The sequence below is a fragment of the Heterodontus francisci genome, chromosome 37 (genome assembly GCF_036365525.1).
Source record: "Heterodontus francisci isolate sHetFra1 chromosome 37, sHetFra1.hap1, whole genome shotgun sequence".
In the NCBI taxonomy this organism is placed as follows: Eukaryota; Metazoa; Chordata; class Chondrichthyes; order Heterodontiformes; family Heterodontidae; genus Heterodontus; species Heterodontus francisci.
The window spans coordinates 21,624,182-21,641,338 of NC_090407.1; the positions used below are offsets into that span (position 1 = coordinate 21,624,182).

At 47.8% G+C, this 17,157-nt stretch overlaps 1 protein-coding gene across 2 annotated transcripts in view; it reads left to right on the forward strand.

Moving 5' to 3' along the window:
* The window catches only part of si:ch211-112c15.8 (tumor necrosis factor receptor superfamily member 25), a 41,018-nt gene that overhangs the window by 20,806 nt on the left and 3,055 nt on the right, over positions 1 to 17,157 (forward strand). For both annotated transcript variants that reach the window (XM_068017260.1, XM_068017261.1), the window contains exons 5-8: positions 4,077 to 4,158; positions 4,938 to 5,020; positions 5,613 to 5,741; positions 10,054 to 10,097. In XM_068017260.1, the coding sequence (XP_067873361.1) occupies positions 4,077 to 4,158; positions 4,938 to 5,020; positions 5,613 to 5,741; positions 10,054 to 10,097 (338 nt within the window). The remainder of the gene's footprint in view (positions 1 to 4,076; positions 4,159 to 4,937; positions 5,021 to 5,612; positions 5,742 to 10,053; positions 10,098 to 17,157) is intronic.

The window sequence follows — 17,157 nt, forward strand, 5'->3', positions numbered from 1 at the left end:
GGTTATTGTGAGGGTGTCGAGTTAGTGAGGGGGTGGGTTATTGTGAGGGTGTCGGGTTAGTGAGGGGGTGGGTTATTGTGAGGGCGTCGTGTCGGTGAGGGGGTGGGTTATTGTGAGGGCGTCGTGTTAGTGAGGGGGTGGGTTATTGTCGTGGTTGTGTTAGTGAGAGGGTGGGTTATTGTGAGGGCGTCGTGTCGGTGAGGGGGTGGGTTATTGTGAGGGCGTCGTGTTAGTGAGGGGGTGGGTTATTGTGAGGGCGTCGTGTTAGTGAGGGGGTGGGTTATTGTGAGGGTGTCATGTTAGTGAGGGGGTGGGTTATTGTGAGGGTGTCGGGTTAGTGAGGGGGTGGGTTATTGTGAGGGTGTCGAGTTAGTGAGGGGGTGGGTTATTGTGAGGGCGTCGTGTTAGTGAGGGGGTGGGCTATCGTGAGGGTGTGGTGTTAGTGAGGGGGTGGGTTATTGTGAGGGTGTCATGTTAGTGAGGGGGTGGGTTATTGTGAGGGTGTCGAGTTAGTGAGGGGGTGGGTTATTGTGAGGGCGTCGTGTTAGTGAGGGGGTGGGTTATTGTGAGGGCGTCGTGTTAGTGAGGGGGTGGGCTATCGTGAGGGCGTCGTGTTAGTGAGGGGGTGGGTTATTGTGAGGGTGTGGTGTTAGTGAGGGGGTGGGTTATTGTGAGGGCGTCGTGTTAGTGAGGGGGTGGGTTGTGAGGAAGTCGGGTTATTGAGGGGGTGGGTTATTGTGAGGGTGTCATGTTAGTGAGGGGGTGGGTTATTGTGAGGGCGTCGTGTTAGTGAGGGGGTGTGTTATTGTGAGGGCGTCGGGTTAGTGAGGGGGTGGGTTATTGTGAGGGCGTCGTGTTAGTGAGGGGGTGGGTTATTGTGAGGGCGTCGTGTTAGTGAGGGGGTGGGTTATTGTGAGGGCGTCGTGTTAGTGAGGGGGTGGGTTATTGTGAGGGCGTCGTGTTAGTGAGGGGGCGGGTTGTGAGGAAGTCGGGTTATTGAGGGGGTGGGTTATTGTGAGGGCGTCGGGTTAGTGAGGGGGTGGGTTATTGTGAGGGCGTCGTGTTAGTGAGGGGGTGGGTTATTGTGAGGGCGTCGTGTTAGTGAGGGGGTGGGTTGTGAGGAAGTCGGGTTATTGAGGGGGTGGGTTATCGTGAGGGTGTCGGGATATTGAGGGGGTGGGTTATCGTGAGGGTGTCGGGATATTGAGGGGGTGGGTTATCGTGAGGGTGTCGGGTTAGTGAGGGGGTGGGTTATCGTGAGGGTGTCGGGTTAGTGAGGGGGTGGGTTATCGTGAGGGTGTCGGGTTAGTGAGGGGGTGGGTTATCGTGATGGTGTCGGGTTATTGAGGGGTGGGTTATCGTGAGGGTGTCGGGATATTGAGGGGGTGGGTTATCGTGAGGGTGTCAGGTTAGTGAGGGGGTGGGTTATCGTGAGGGTGTCGGGATATTGAAGGGGTGGGTTATCGTGAGGGTGTCGGGTTAGTGAGGGGGTGGGTTATCGTGAGGGTGTCGGGTTAGTGAGGGGGTGGGTTATCGTGAGGGTGTCGGGTTAGTGAGGGGGTGGGTTATCGTGAGGGTGTCGTGTTAGTGAGTGGGTGGGTTATCGTGAGGGTGTCGTGTTAGTGAGGGGGTGGGTTATTGTGAGGGTGTCGAGTTAGTGAGGTGGTAGGTTATTGTGAGGGTGTTGGGTTAGTGAGGGGGTGGGTTATTGTGGTGGTTGTGTTAGTGAGTGGGTGGGTTATCGTGAGGGTGTCGTGTTAGTGAGGTGGTAGGTTATTGTGAGGGTGTTGGGTTAGTGAGGGGGTGGGTTATTGTGGTGGTTGTGTTAGTGAGTGGGTGGGTTATCGTGAGGGTGTCGTGTTAGTGAGGGGGTGGGTTATCGTGAGGGTGTCGAGTTAGTGAGGTGGTAGGTTATTGTGAGGGTGTCGGGTTAGTGAGGTGGTGGGTTATTGTGAGGGTGTCGGGTTAGTGAGGGGGTGGGTTATTGTGGTGGTTGTGTTAGTGAGGGGGTGGGTTATTGTGAGGGTGTCGGGTTAGTGAGGGGGTGGGTTATTGTGGTGGTTGTGTTAGTGAGGGGGTGGGTTATTATGGTGGTTGTGTTAGTGAGGGGGTGGGTTATTGTGATGGTTGTGTTAGTGAGGGGGTGGGTTATTGTCGTGGTTGTGTTAGTGAGGGGGTGGGTTAGTGGTTAGCACCGCAGCCTCACAGCTCCAGCGACCCGGGTTCAATTCCGGGTACTGCCTGTGTGGAGTTTGCAAGTTCTCCCTGTGTCTACGTGGGTTTTCTCCGGGTGCTCCGGTTTCCTCCCACAGCCAAAAGACTTGCAGGTTGATAGGTAAATTGGCCACTATAAATTGCCACTAGTATATGTAGGTGGTAGGGGAATATAGGGACAGGTGAGGATGTGGTATGAACATGGGATTAGTGTAGGATTAGTATAAATGGGTGGTTAATGGTCGGCACAGACTCGGTGGGCCGCAGGGCCTGTTTCAGTGCTGTATCTCTAAATCTAAATCGTGAGGGTGTCGTGTTAGTGAGGGGGTGGGTTATTGTGAGGGTGTCGAGTTAGTGAGGTGGTAGGTTATTGTGAGGGTGTCGGGTTAGTGAGGTGGTGGGTTATTGTGAGGGTGTCGGGTTAGTGAGGGGGTGGGTTATTGTGGTGGTTGTGTTAGTGAGGGGGTGGGTTATTATGGTGGTTGTGTTAGTGAGGGGGTGGGTTATTGTGATGGTTGTGTTAGTGAGGGGGTGGGTTATTGTCGTGGTTGTGTTAGTGAGGGGGTGGGTTAGTGGTTAGCACCGCAGCCTCACAGCTCCAGCGACCCGGGTTCAATTCCGGGTACTGCCTGTGTGGAGTTTGCAAGTTCTCCCTGTGTCTACGTGGGTTTTCTCCGGGTGCTCCGGTTTCCTCCCACAGCCAAAAGACTTGCAGGTTGATAGGTAAATTGGCCACTATAAATTGCCACTAGTATATGTAGGTGGTAGGGGAATATAGGGACAGGTGAGGATGTGGTATGAACATGGGATTAGTGTAGGATTAGTATAAATGGGTGGTTAATGGTCGGCACAGACTCGGTGGGCCGCAGGGCCTGTTTCAGTGCTGTATCTCTAAATCTAAATCGTGAGGGTGTCGTGTTAGTGAGGGGGTGGGTTATTGTGAGGGTGTCGAGTTAGTGAGGTGGTAGGTTATTGTGAGGGTGTTGGGTTAGTGAGGGGGTGGGTTATTGTGAGGGTGTCGTGTTAGTGAGGGGGTGGGTTATTGTGAGGGTGTCGTGTTAGTGAGGGGGTGGGTTATTGTGAGGGTGTCGTGTTAGTGAGGGGGTGGGTTATTGTGAGGGTGTCGGGTTAGTGAAGGGGTGGGTTATTGTGAGGGTGTCGGGTTAGTGAAGGGGTGGGTTATTGTGAGGGTTGGGTTAATGGGGGGGTGGGTTATTGTAAGGAATGGGCAGGTTATTGTGAGCGAGGGATCGACAACAGCAGTTGAGTGCATCCTTTTCACCTCAACCATCCCAACAGATGTTGATCTTAAATTCTATTACTGACAGTAGGACAAGTGAAAGTAGTTTTTCTTGATCAACCTTATCACGACCCCCTTCATAATTCTGATGCCCTCGATCAGATCTTTTTAATTTTCTCGGTTGCAATACTGAGAGCCCCAGTTTCTCTGTTCTCTTCATGTAACAAAAACTTCTTATTCCTGGAGATTACTTGGTGCATCAGCTCCACACTCCACATGGCCAAGACAGTCCAACTCGAGTGTCAGAGTCTGGCTCCAATTAGTGCCTGGGAGAAAGAAGGGGAGAAAACAGATAAAGTAAAAGGAAGCTGAACCACTGGAAAATGTTTGGAAAGTTGAGTCAAACTGAGGACCAACAGAGGGGTCAGTGATCTCATGCTCTGTCCCTCCACTGGTCTTCCATTTCACTGCCCAGTTCATGGAACACATTGCACCAGGAACAGCGGCTCATCAATCTATCACGGTGCCTTCAGCTGAATGGTTCATTGACATGGCAGTGTAAGTACCTGGTCCTGATAACTCTGAGTTGACTCCTGGTTCCATGTGTTAACTGTCACTTCAGGTTCGAAGAAATTCGATGTTCAGTGTGGAGAGTGTCGGCCAGGATTTTACCAGCATGGTGGCCAGTGCAAGGCCTGTACAGAGTGAGTCAGGTTATACTTAAATTCTATCTGTTTGCATTCGTCAACTTCCACTTAAAGCAGGGTCAGGATCAGGACCAGGATCTTGACACCAGTTCTTATAACAAACAGACTGGGTAATGTAGTGAGTTAGGCACTGACCTTTCACCTCTGGAACCCAGGTTCTAATCCATTGGGATTGCTGTCTCCAGTCATTGCTGGCACAGTGAGTCCGACATTGGTGGAGCTGGGACCATCTCGATCCACTTCTGAGTCTACAACACAAAGTGGAAATCTATGTTCAAAAGTCATGTTATTGGGACAGCCCAAAGGAAGCTTTACTCTGTGTCTAACCTGTGCTGTACCTCCCCAGGAAGTGTTTGATGGGAGAGTGTAGAGGGAGCATTACTCTCTATCTAACCTGTGCTGTACCTGCCCTGGAGTATTTGATGGGACAGTGTAAAGGGAACTTTACTCTGTATCTAACCTATGCTTGGCTTTGATGAGCACAGAACCTATTCTCATTATTTTGGCACTGTCCAGTTTTCAAATACAGGAATAAAGCAGAATAACTCTCTGCTTTTGAGCTCTGTCCCTTTAGAACAAATGGATGTCTTTAGATTCTGAGAATCTCTCTGGCCAGGTGGCTGAGTGAGCAAGGGAACAGTTCTAAACCCTGAGATCCAGGAGGTGGGCCGCCTGCGATCCATGCATGCCCTGCTGGTTCTCCTGGTTTTTGGATTATTTGGTTGAAATGGCTTTCTTTAACGGTTGCTGATTTCTGTGTCTATTATTCCTTTTAGGGAGCAGTGTAAAAATGAATCCTGTTCCAGCTGTTTGACTTCCAAACCACCTTTGACTTCCAAACCACCTTTGATGCTCACAGGTATCTCTTAGAAGCCCTCTCAAAACAGCGGTTCTTACTGTGGGAATGGAAGATGGGAATTGGACATTTGAATAACAATCAACATTGATCACCCAGCCCTCCCCCACCCACAGCTGGGCTGTGTTGAGTTGGCCATTCAGTCAGCACAGCAGTCGGGCAATTGGTTTCCACATTCTGGGGTGAGGGACAGGCAAATCTGCCAGAGGTTGCATACGTGATCAGTAATGGACAGTATGTGTGCTGTTACTGACTGACTGTAGTCCATGTGTTGCCATGATGATTGTTACTGACTGACTGTAGTCCGTGTGTTGCCATGATGATTGTTACTGACTGACTGTAGTCCGTGTGTTGCCATGATGATTGTTACTGACTGACTGTAGTCCGTGTGTTGCCATGATGATTGTTACTGACTGACTGTAGTCCGTGTGTTGCCATGATGATTGTTACTGACTGACTGTAGTCCATATGTTGCCATGATGATTGTTACTGACTGACTGTAGTCCATGTGTTGCCATGATGATTGTTACTGACTGACTGTAGTCCCTGTGTTGCCATGATGATTGTTACTGACTGACTATGTTGTTTGCTCCAGGGTTGAAGCCCATTCTGGTTTTGGCTATTGTGGGATCTCTCTTCATTCTGCTTGTGATTGCCCAGTTTTTGCGCCAGAAATTTCGACGTGAGAGGATCCCAGAGGAGCTGGAGATCCCGACTGTCACAGGTAATCTCACCATTGCACATTATCTCAGCCAGGAGGATGACAGTCTGCCTTTGGATTGCACTGCCCTCCCCGCCTCCCTCTCCCTCCTCCTGAGACTTCCCCTGACCCAACAACAGTCTCATCCAACATCCACCCCCTCACCCCAACCATGGACAGCTCTGGGTTTGCACTGCATCACCCCCCATCCCCCACTCAGCCGCCTAACCAGGTACAGATGGATTAGCCCAAGCTCTCCCAGTCCCCTATGAGTGGCTGCAGCAGTTCTGCACTCCAGCGGAGTCCAGTGTGGAACTTGCACTCGAAGAGAAATGTTTCAAAACTACAGTAAACAAGGAGGTTGCTTGGATACTGGATGAAATTTAGGAAAAACAGATACAGAGGAATACTAGAAAGGATGGCAGTACTTAAAGTGAATAAGTCATCCAGTCTGGATGGGAAGCATCCCAAAGTGCCCAGGGAAGTAAGGGTAGAAATTGTGAGGTACTGACTACAATCTAGATAGAGGGGTGGTGCCAGAGGACTGGAGGATTGCAAATGTTACAAATGAAAAAAGGGCAGCAGGATATACCTGTCAATTACAGGCCAATCAATTTAACATCGAAAGTGGGGAAGCTTTTAGAAACAATAATCCAGGAGAAAATTAACAGCCTCTTGGATGATCATGAGCTAACAAAGGAAAGCCAGCACGATTTGTTAGTGGCAAATCGTATTTGAATAACTTGATTACATTTTTGATGAAGTAAAAAGAGGGTGAATGAGGGTAGTGTGGTGGATGTTATGTATATGGATTTTCAAGAGGCATTTGATAAAAAACTACATATTAGGCTTATTAGCAAACCTGAAGCCCATGGGATAAAAGGGGCAGTAGCAGCTTGGATACAAAATTGGCTATGGAATTGTAAACAGAGAGTAGTGGTGAATGGTTGTTTATCAGACTGCAAGGAGGTATACGGAGGAGTTCCCTAAGGTTTCATACAAGGATCACTGCTGTTTTTGATTTACATCAATTGGACTTGGGGATACAGGGGACAAGGCTCAATTTTGAAATTTGCAGTTAACACAAAACTTGAAAGTATAGTAAACAGTGAGAAAGGTCGCAATAGACTTCAAGTGGTCAAGGGTTGTTGGAATAATTGGACACATGACAGATGAAATTCAATGCAGAAGAGCGTGAGGTGATACATTTTGGTTGGAAGAATGGGGAGAGTCAATACATGCTAAATGGTACAATTTTAATGGGGTGCAAGAAAAGAGAGATCTGGGGTTATTTATGCACATATCTATGAAGGTGACAGAACAGGTTAACAAAGCCGTTAATAAAGCATATGGGATCCTGGGCTTTATAAATAGAGGCATACCATAGAGTACAAACACCAAGAAGTTATGCTAAACCTGTATAAAACATGAAACTGGAGTATTGTCCAATTCAGGACATCAAACTTTAGGAAGAACCTGAAGGCTTTGGAGAGAGTACAGAAGAGATTTACTAGAATGGGAGATGAGAGATTACAGTGACATGAATAGACTAAAGAAGCTAAGGGTGTTCTATGTAGAACAGAGAAGGCTAAGAGGAGATTTGATAAAGGAGTTTAAAATCATGAATGGTTTAGATAGTGTAAATAAAGGGAAACTGTTTCCGTTGGCTGAAGGGTTGATAACCAGAGGGCACAGACTTAAGGTAATTGGCAAAAGAACCAGAAGCAAGATGAGGAAAAGCATTTTTGTATGAGTGATTAGACTTTGGAATGCTCTGCCTGATAGGGTGGTGGATATAAATTAAAAAATAGCAGCCTTCAAAAAGGAGTTGGATAAGTCCACAGAGAGAAAAAATGCGATAAGAGCAGGGGAGTGGGAGTAACTGGATTGCTCTTTGCAAGATTTGGCACAGGCTTGATGGGCTGAATGGCCTCCTTTTGTGCTGTACTATTCTATGATTCCATGATTCAAAGGCCGTGAACAATCCAAGAATCTGGAATTTCCTTCATATGTACAGAAACAGGATGGTGCAGGGCACACTGAAAGCAGAAAGGTCGATTGCCATCCTTCCCTCTCACTGACTGCTCCCTGGTGCCACATTGCCCCCCTCATCCCTGGGCTGCTCCCTGACCCCACAGTTCCCTCTCAGGGAGCATACGTGGAGGTGGGGGGCATAGTGATATGTTACTGAACTAGTAATTCAGAGGCCCAGGCTAATGCCCTGAGACCATGGGTTGAAATTTCATTATGGCAGCTGGTAAAATTTAAATTCTATTAACTAATAAAAATCTGGACTTGAAAGCTAGTTTCAGTAATGGTGCCATGAAACTATCATTGATTGTCATAAAAACCCATCTGGTTCACTAATGTCCTTTAGGGAAGGAAATCTGCCATTCTTACTTGGTCTGGCCGACATGTGACTCCAGACCTAACTTCCCTCTGAAGCAGCCCAGCAAGCCATTCAGTTGCCAAAGGCAATTAGGGATAGGCAACAAGTGCTGGCCTTGCCAGCGACGCCTACATCCCATGAAAGAATAAAAAAGCCTATAAAGGTTAATGGATACTCCCCATCTCACTGACTGCCCCCTGAAACCCCACACACAAGGTCAGAAAGACATTCCGTAACTGAGGGAAGTAGGATCTTCAATCCGCTGCTTAAAACATGGCAGTTTAGGACCTGCTTTCATGTTTTAATTCAAGGGTCAGATTAACCTGGTTGGAAGAAACAAAAATGCACGTCCAGCTACACCAAATCATATTTCTATTTGTCCGACACAAATGTGCCTTGAAACGTAAAGGAAAGGTTCAAAGGAGGAGGCGGCGAACCTTGAAACAGTATCCGGTATGAAATAAAAAGAATCTTCTGCAAAAGATGCTACAAATGTGGAGTACTTTATCATTCTGACCTGAGAGATGTATAAGCGCCTCAAAAAAGGCAACCTATCCATCCAATAAGGATGGGAAGGTTTTAATGGTATGGCTTCAAATGTTGTTCTTAGTCACAAAGTCCTGGGTTCAAACCCCATCCAGGATTGAGTAGATAATCTAGGCTGATTGGCTCTCAGACATGCCGTCTTTTGGATGAGACATTAAAATGAGACTCCATTACCTGCTCAGCTGGAAGTTAATAATCCCAGGGCGCTATTGGAAGAAAAGCAGGAACGATCTCCCTGGTGTTCTGGGCTGACGTTCATCCCTCGTCCAGCATCACGTAATAGCAGAGTAACAGGTCATTTATTTGATTGTGGGATCCTGTTGTGTGCAAAATGCCACATTTGCCTACAAAACAATGACTTAACTGCAGTTTATGTGGAATTACAGACTGTCCTGTGTGACGATTACAGATTGATGTGTTACAAATGAGGAAGTATTTGGTCCCAGAACTCCATTGAGGTACAGGACGAGTGAATCTGAGTTTTCACTGGATCAACACAGCAAATCCCCCGCGATGCAGAGCCACATTGTGGGAAATTATGAGACCCGGAGTAACCCAAGCAGAATATTGGAAACCTGTTTACCTGTCAACAGAACCGGACATCTCATAGTGCTTTACAGCCAATGAAGTACTTTCTGAAATGTAGTCACTGTTGTAATGTAGGAAATGTGGCAGCCAATTTGTGCACAACACAGTACAGCTCCCACGAACAGCAGTTTGATAATGACCAGATTGTTCTGATGTTCATTGAGGGATAAATAGTGGCCAGGACACTAGGAAGAACCTCCCTGCTCTTTTTCAAAACAGTTTGATGGAATCTTTTATGCCCACCTGAGATGGCAGTCAGGGCCTCAGTTGAACATCTCACCCAAAAGACAGCACCTCTGACAGTGCAGCACGCTCTCAATTCTGCACTGGACTGTCACTCTTGATTTTTGTGTTCAAATCCTGGAGCAGGACTGGGACTTGTACCCAGAATCTTGTGACTTAGAGGCGAGAGGGCTACTAACTGAGCCATGGCTGGCATCTCAAGGTAATGGCTGTGCTCCTACTAGGTAAATTTTATCCCAGGCTTCAGATTTTTGTTAAATCACCTGCAGATCTGTGGCCATTTGATACCATTAACTTAGTGCAGAGGGTGGTAGGAAATGGGTTATGGTCAGCGAGCACTGGGCAGCAGACAACACTTAGCAGGCAATGTAAGTGGGGAAGGAGAGAATGGAGGGAGGGGGAGAGTGGGGGCAAGGGGGAGGTGGGCCATGTGGAGGGAGGAGTGGGAGTGGGATCCCCTGGGGAGAGGTGAGTACTGAGCTCCACCCCACCTCCCCAACCTCTCTGACCTTTGCACTCAGGGCCTCAGCCATTCGTGAGTGAGTCACAGTCCTGGTGTTTGTGTTTCAGTTCCTGAAGAAGACAAAAAGACAAAGGATGAAGACAAGACCTTGGTGAGTAATGAGTTTTGCCAGGCTGGTCATATGACCAGTATTGATAAGGTAAAGTGCACTGACCACTCCCCCTAACCTCTCACCTTCAGGTCATATCTCATCAGTCTCCCTACAGCACATATATATATAATATAGACAGAATACACAATAAACGGGAGGAAAGGCCTGCTCGGGTCTGCAAATGAAATCCGACCCTAGCCCAACAGAACCACATCCGACCCGAGCCTGACCCAGCCTGAGTCCTTTCATTTTTTTCCCGTACCCAACCACCGGAATATAATCAACTTTATTGAAGAGGTTGTGCTCTACCTTGGATGGAATTGCTCACTGCAGACTAGTGCGGAGTGTCTCCCTCCTTGACATCCTGGCTGTCACTGTGTCCGACCTGGCCCGACCCGAGCCTGAGACCGAATGCTGGACCCAGATGAGCGACCCGACACAACCCGAATCCGACACATGTCGTTGGGTCCCGTCGGGTTCGGGTCGGGTAGCCATGCTCCACCTTGGAGTACATGTCCACAGGTCCCTAATGGTGGCAGGACAGGTAGAAAAAGTGGTGAAGAAGGCATATGGAATGCTTTCCTTTATTGGTCCTTTATTGGAAGGACCTGTTTCCCCTAGCGGAGAGGTCAGTTACCAGGTGGCACAGATTTAAGGTGATTGGTACAAAGAACGGAACAGCACAGGAACAGGCCATTCGGCCCTCCAAGCCTGCCTAAACTAAAACCTTCTGCACTTCCGGGGTCCGTATCCCTCTATTCCCATCCTATTCATGTATTTGTCAAGATGCCTCTTAAACGTCTCGATGGTACCTGCTTCCACCACCTCCCCCGGCAACAAGTTCCAGGCACTCACCACCCTCTGTGTAAAAAACTTGCCTCGCACATCCCCTCTAAACTTTGCCCCTCGCACCTTAAACCTATGTACCCTAGGAACTGACTCTTCCACCCTGGGAAAAAGCTTCTGACTATCCCCTCTGTCCATGCCGCTCATAACTTTGTAAACCTCTATCATGTCGCCCCTCCACTTCCGTCGTTCCAGTGAAAACAATCCGGGTTTATCCAACCTCTCCTCATAGCTAATGCCCTCCAGACCAGGCAACATCCTGGTAAACCTCTTCTGTACCCGCTCCAAAGCCTCCATGTCCTTCTGGTAGTGTGGCGACCAGAATTGCACGCAATATTCTAAGTGTGGCCTAAGGTTCCGTACAGCTGCAGCATGACTTGCCAATTTTTATACTCTATGCCCCGACCGATGAAGGCAAGCATGCCGTATGCCTTCTTGACTACGTTATCCACCTGCGTTGCCACTTTCAGTGACCTGTAGACCTGTCCGCCCAGATCTCTCTGCCTGTCAATACTCCTAAGGGTTCTGCCATTTACTGTATACTTCCCACCTGCATTAGACTTTCCAAAATGCATTACCTCACATTTGTCCGGATTAAACTCCATCTGCCATTTCTCTGCCCAAGTCTCCAACCGATCTATATCCTGCTGTATCCTCTGACAATCCTCATCACTATCCGCAACTCCTCCAACCTTTGTGTCATCCGCAAACTTACTAATCAGACCAGTTACATTTTCCTCCAAATAATTTATATATACTACAAACAGCAAAGGTCCCAACACTGATCCCTGCAGAACACCACTAGTCACATCCCTCCATTCAGAAAAACACCCATCCACTTCTGTCTTCTATGACCGAGCCAGTTCTGTATCCATCTCCTGCCTAAACTAAAACCTTCTGCACTTCCGGGGTCCGTATCCCTCTATTCCCATCCTATTCATGTATTTGTCAAGATGCCTCTTAAACGTCTCGATGGTACCTGCTTCCACCACCTCCCCCGGCAACAAGTTCCAGGCACTCACCACCCTCTGTGTAAAAAACTTGCCTCGCACATCCCCTCTAAACTTTGCCCCTCGCACCTTAAACCTATGTCCCCTAGGAACTGACTCTTCCACCCTGGGAAAAAGCTTCTGACTATCCCCTCTGTCCATGCCGCTCATAACTTTGTAAACCTCTATCATGTCGCCCCTCCACTTCCGTCGTTCCAGTGAAAACAATCCGGGTTTATCCAACCTCTCCTCATAGCTAATGCCCTCCAGACCAGGCAACATCCTGGTAAACCTCTTCTGTACCCGCTCCAAAGCCTCCATGTCCTTCTGGTAGTGTGGCGACCAGAATTGCACGCAATATTCTAAGTGTGGCCTAAGGTTCCGTACAGCTGCAGCATGACTTGCCAATTTTTATACTCTATGCCCCGACCGATGAAGGCAAGCATGCCGTATGCCTTCTTGACTACGTTATCCACCTGCGTTGCCACTTTCAGTGACCTGTAGACCTGTCCGCCCAGATCTCTCTGCCTGTCAATACTCCTAAGGGTTCTGCCATTTACTGTATACTTCCCACCTGCATTAGACTTTCCAAAATGCATTACCTCACATTTGTCCGGATTAAACTCCATCTGCCATTTCTCTGCCCAAGTCTCCAACCGATCTATATCCTGCTGTATCCTCTGACAATCCTCATCACTATCCGCAACTCCTCCAACCTTTGTGTCATCCGCAAACTTACTAATCAGACCAGTTACATTTTCCTCCAAATAATTTATATATACTACAAACAGCAAAGGTCCCAACACTGATCCCTGCAGAACACCACTAGTCACATCCCTCCATTCAGAAAAACACCCATCCACTTCTGTCTTCTATGACCGAGCCAGTTCTGTATCCATCTTGCCAGCTCACCTCTGATCCCGTGTGACTTCACCAGTCTGCCATGAGGGACCTTGTCAAAGGCTTTACTGAAGTCCATATAGACAACATCCACTTCCCTTCCTTCATCAATCATCTTTGTCACTTACTCAAAAAACTCAATCAAATTAGTGAGACACGACCTCCCCTTCACAAAACCATGCTGCCTCTCGCTAATAAGTCCATTTGTTTCCAAATGGGAGTAAATCCTGTCCCGAAGAATCCTCTCTAATAGTTTCCCTACCACTGACGTAAGGCTCACCGGCCTATAATTTCCTGGATTATCCTTGCCACCCTTCAAAAACAAAGGAACTTTGGCTATTCTCCAGTCCTCTGGGACCTCAACTGCAGCCAATGAGGATGCAAAGATTTCTGTCAAGGCCCCAGCAATTTCTTCCCTTGCCTCCCTCAGTATTCTGGGGTAGATCCCATCAGGCCCTGGGGACTTATCTACCTTAATGCTTTGCAAGACACCCAACATCTCCTCCTTTTTGATAATGAGATGACTGAGACTATCTACACTCCCTTCCCTAGGCTCGTCATCCACCAAGTCCTTCTCCTTGGTGAATACTGATGCAAAGTATTCATTTAGTACCTCGCCCATTTCCTCTGGCTCCACACATAGATTCCCTTCTCTGTCCTTGAGTGGGCCAACCCTTTCCCTGGTTACCCTCTTGCTCTTTATATACGAATAAAAAGCCTTGGGATTTTTTTTTTTTAGAATTAGAACATTACAGCGCAGTACAGGCCCTTCGGCCCTCGATGTTGCGCCGACCATCTGACCTACACTATTCCATTTTCATCCATATGTCTATCCAATGACCACTTAAATGCCCTTAAAGTTGGCGAGTCTACTACTGTTGCAGGCAGGGCGTTCCACACCCCTACTACTCTCTGCGTAAAGAAACTACCTCTGACATCTGTCCTATATCCTTCACCCCTCAACTTAAAGCTATGTCCCCTCGTGTTTGCCATCATCATCCGAGGAAAAAGACTCTCACTATCCACCCTATCTAACCCTCTGATTATCTTGTATGTCTCTATTAAGTCACCTCTCCTCCTCCTTCTCTCTAACGAAAACAACCCCAAGTCCCTCAGCCTTTCCTCGTAAGACCTTCCCTCCATACTAGGCAACATCCTAGTAAATCTCCTCTGCACCCTTTCCAAAGCTTCCACATCCTTCCTATAATGCGGTGACCAGAACTGCACGCAATACTCAAGGTGCGGCCTCACCAGAGTTTTGTACAGCTGCATCATGACCTCGTGGCTCCGAAACTCGATCCCCCTACTAATAAAGGCTAACACACCATATGCCTTCTTAACAGCCCTATTAACCTGGGTAGCAACTTTCAGGGATTTATGTACCTGGACACCAAGATCTCTCTGCTCATCTACACTACCAAGAATCTTCCCATTAGCCCAGTACTCTGCATTGCTGTTACTCCTTCCAAAGTGAATCACCTCACACTTCTCCGCATTAAACTCCATTTGCCATCTCTCAGCCCAGCTCTGCAGCCTATCTATGTCCCTCTGTACTCTACAACACCCTTCGACACTATCCACAACTCCACCGACCTTCGTGTCATCCGCAAATTTACTAACCCACCCTTCTACACCCTCATCCAGGTCATTTATAAAAATGACAAACAGCAGTGGCCCCAAAACAGAACCTTGCGGTACACCACTAGTAACTAAACTCCAGGATGAACATTTGCCATCAACCACCACCCTCTGTCTTCTTTCAGCTAGCCAATTTCTGATCCAAAGCTCTAAATCACCTTCAACCCCATACTTCCGTATTTTCTGCAATAGCCTCCCGTGGGGAACCTTATCAAACGCCTTACTGAAATCCATATACACCACATCCACGGCTTTACCCTCATCCACCTGTTTGGTCACCTTCTCAAAAAACTCAATAAGGTTTGTGAGGCACGACCTACCTTTCACAAAACCGTGCTGACTATCGCAAATGAACTTATTCTTTTCAAGATGATTATAAATCCCATCTCTTATAACCTTTTCCAACATTTTACCCACAACCGAAGTAAGGCTCACAGGTCTATAATTACCAGGGCTGTCTCTACTCCCCTTCTTGAACAAGGGGACAACATTTGCTATCCTCCAGTCTTCCGGCACCACTCCTGTCGACAATGACGACATAAAGATCAACAACAACGGCTCTGCAATCTCCTCCCTGGCTTCCCAGAGAATCCTAGGATAAATCCCATCTGGCCCAGGGGACTTATCTATTTTCACTCTTTCCAAAATTGCTAACACCTCCTCCTTGTGAATCTCAATCCCATCTAGCCTAGTAGGCTGTATCTCAGTAATCTCCTCGGCAACATTTTCTTTCTCTACTGTAAATACTGACGAAAAATATTCATTTAACGCTTCCCCTATCTCCTCTGATTCCGCACACAACTTCCCACTACTATCCTTGATTGGCCCTGTTCTAACTCTTATCATTCTTTTATTCCTGATATACCTATAGAAAGCCTTAGGGTTTTCTTTGATCCTATCCGCCAATGACTTCTCGTGTCCTCTCCTTGCTCTTCTTAGCCCTCCCTTTAGATCCTTCCTGGCTAGCTTGTAACTCTCAAGCGCCCTAACTGAGCCTTCACGTCTCATCCTAACATAAGCCGCCCTCTTCCTCTTGACAAGCGCTTCAACTTCTTGAGTAAACCACGGCTCCCTCGCTAGACAACTTCCTCCCTGCCTCACAGGTACATACTTATCAAGGACACGTTAATCCTGTTTGCCAATGACTTCTCATAACCCCTTTCAGCCCTCTTGATTCCTTGCTTAAGTTCCTTCCTACTGTCTTGAGATTCCTCAAGGGATTCGTCTGTTCCTAGCCTTCCAGCCCTTACGAATGCTTCCTTTTTCTTTTTGACTAGGCTCACAATATCCCACATTATCCAAGGTTCCCGAAACTTGCCAAACTTATCCTTCTTCCTCACAGGAACATGCTGGTCGTGGATTCTAATCAACTGATGTTTGAAAGACTTCCACTTGTCAGATGTTGATTTAACCTCAAACAGCCGCCCCCAATCTAAATTCTTCAGTTCCTGCCTAATATTGTTATAATTAGCCTTCCCCCAATTTAGCACCTTCACCCGAGGACTACTCTTATCCTTATTCACAAGTACCTTAAAACTTATGGAATTATGGTCGCTGTTCCCGAAATGCTCCCCTAAAGAAACTTCGACCACCTGCCCATGCTCATTCCCCAATACCAGGTCCAGTACAGCCCCATCCCTAGTTGGACTATCTACATATTGTTTCAAGAAGCCCTCCTGGATGCTCTTTACAAATTCTGCCCCATCCAAGCCCCTAGCACAAAGTGAGTCCCAGTCAATATAGTGGAAGTTAAAATCACCCACCACGACAAGCCTGTTACCTTTACATCTTTCCAAAATCTGTCTACATATCCGCTCCTCTACCTCCCGCCGGCTGTTGGGAGGCCTGTAGTAAACCCCCAACATCGTGACTGCACCCTTCCTGTTCCTGAGCTCTACCCATATTGCCTCGCTGCATGACTCCTCCGAGGTGTCCTCCCGCAGTACAGCTGTGATATTCTCCTTAACCAGTAATGCAACTCCCCCACCCATTTTACATCCCCCTCTATCCCGCCTGAAGCTTTTAAATCCTGGAACATTTAGTTGCCAATCCTGTCCTTCCTTCAACCAAGTCTCTGTAATAGCAACATCATAGTTCCAAGTACTAATCCAAGCTCTACGTTCACCTGCCTTACCTGTTATATTTCTCGCATTGAAACAAATGCACTTCAGACCACCAGTCCTGCTGTGCTCCGCAACAACTCCCTGCCTGCTCTTCCTCTTACTGGCCTTATTTACTAGTTCCCCCTCATTTACTTCACTTGCTGTCCTACTGCTCTGGTTCCCACCCCCCTGCCACACTAGTTTAAACCCTTCCGAGTGACGCTAACAAACATCGCAGTCAGGATATTTGTGCCCCTCCAGTTTAGATGCAACCCGTCCTTCTTGTACAGGTCCCATCTGTCCCTGAAGAGATCCCAATGGTCCAGATATCTGAAACCCTCCCTTCTGCACCAGCTGTTCAGCCACGTGTTTAGCTGCACTATCTTCCTATTTCTAGCCTCACTGGCACGTGGCACAGGGAGTAATCCAGAGATTACAACCCTCGAGGTCCTGTCTTTTAACTTTCTACCTAACTCCCTAAACTCCCCCTACAGGACCTCATCACTCTTCCTGCCTATGTCGTTGGTACCGTTGTGTACCACAACCTCTGGCTGTTAACCCTCCCCCTTCAGAATGCCCCCTGTC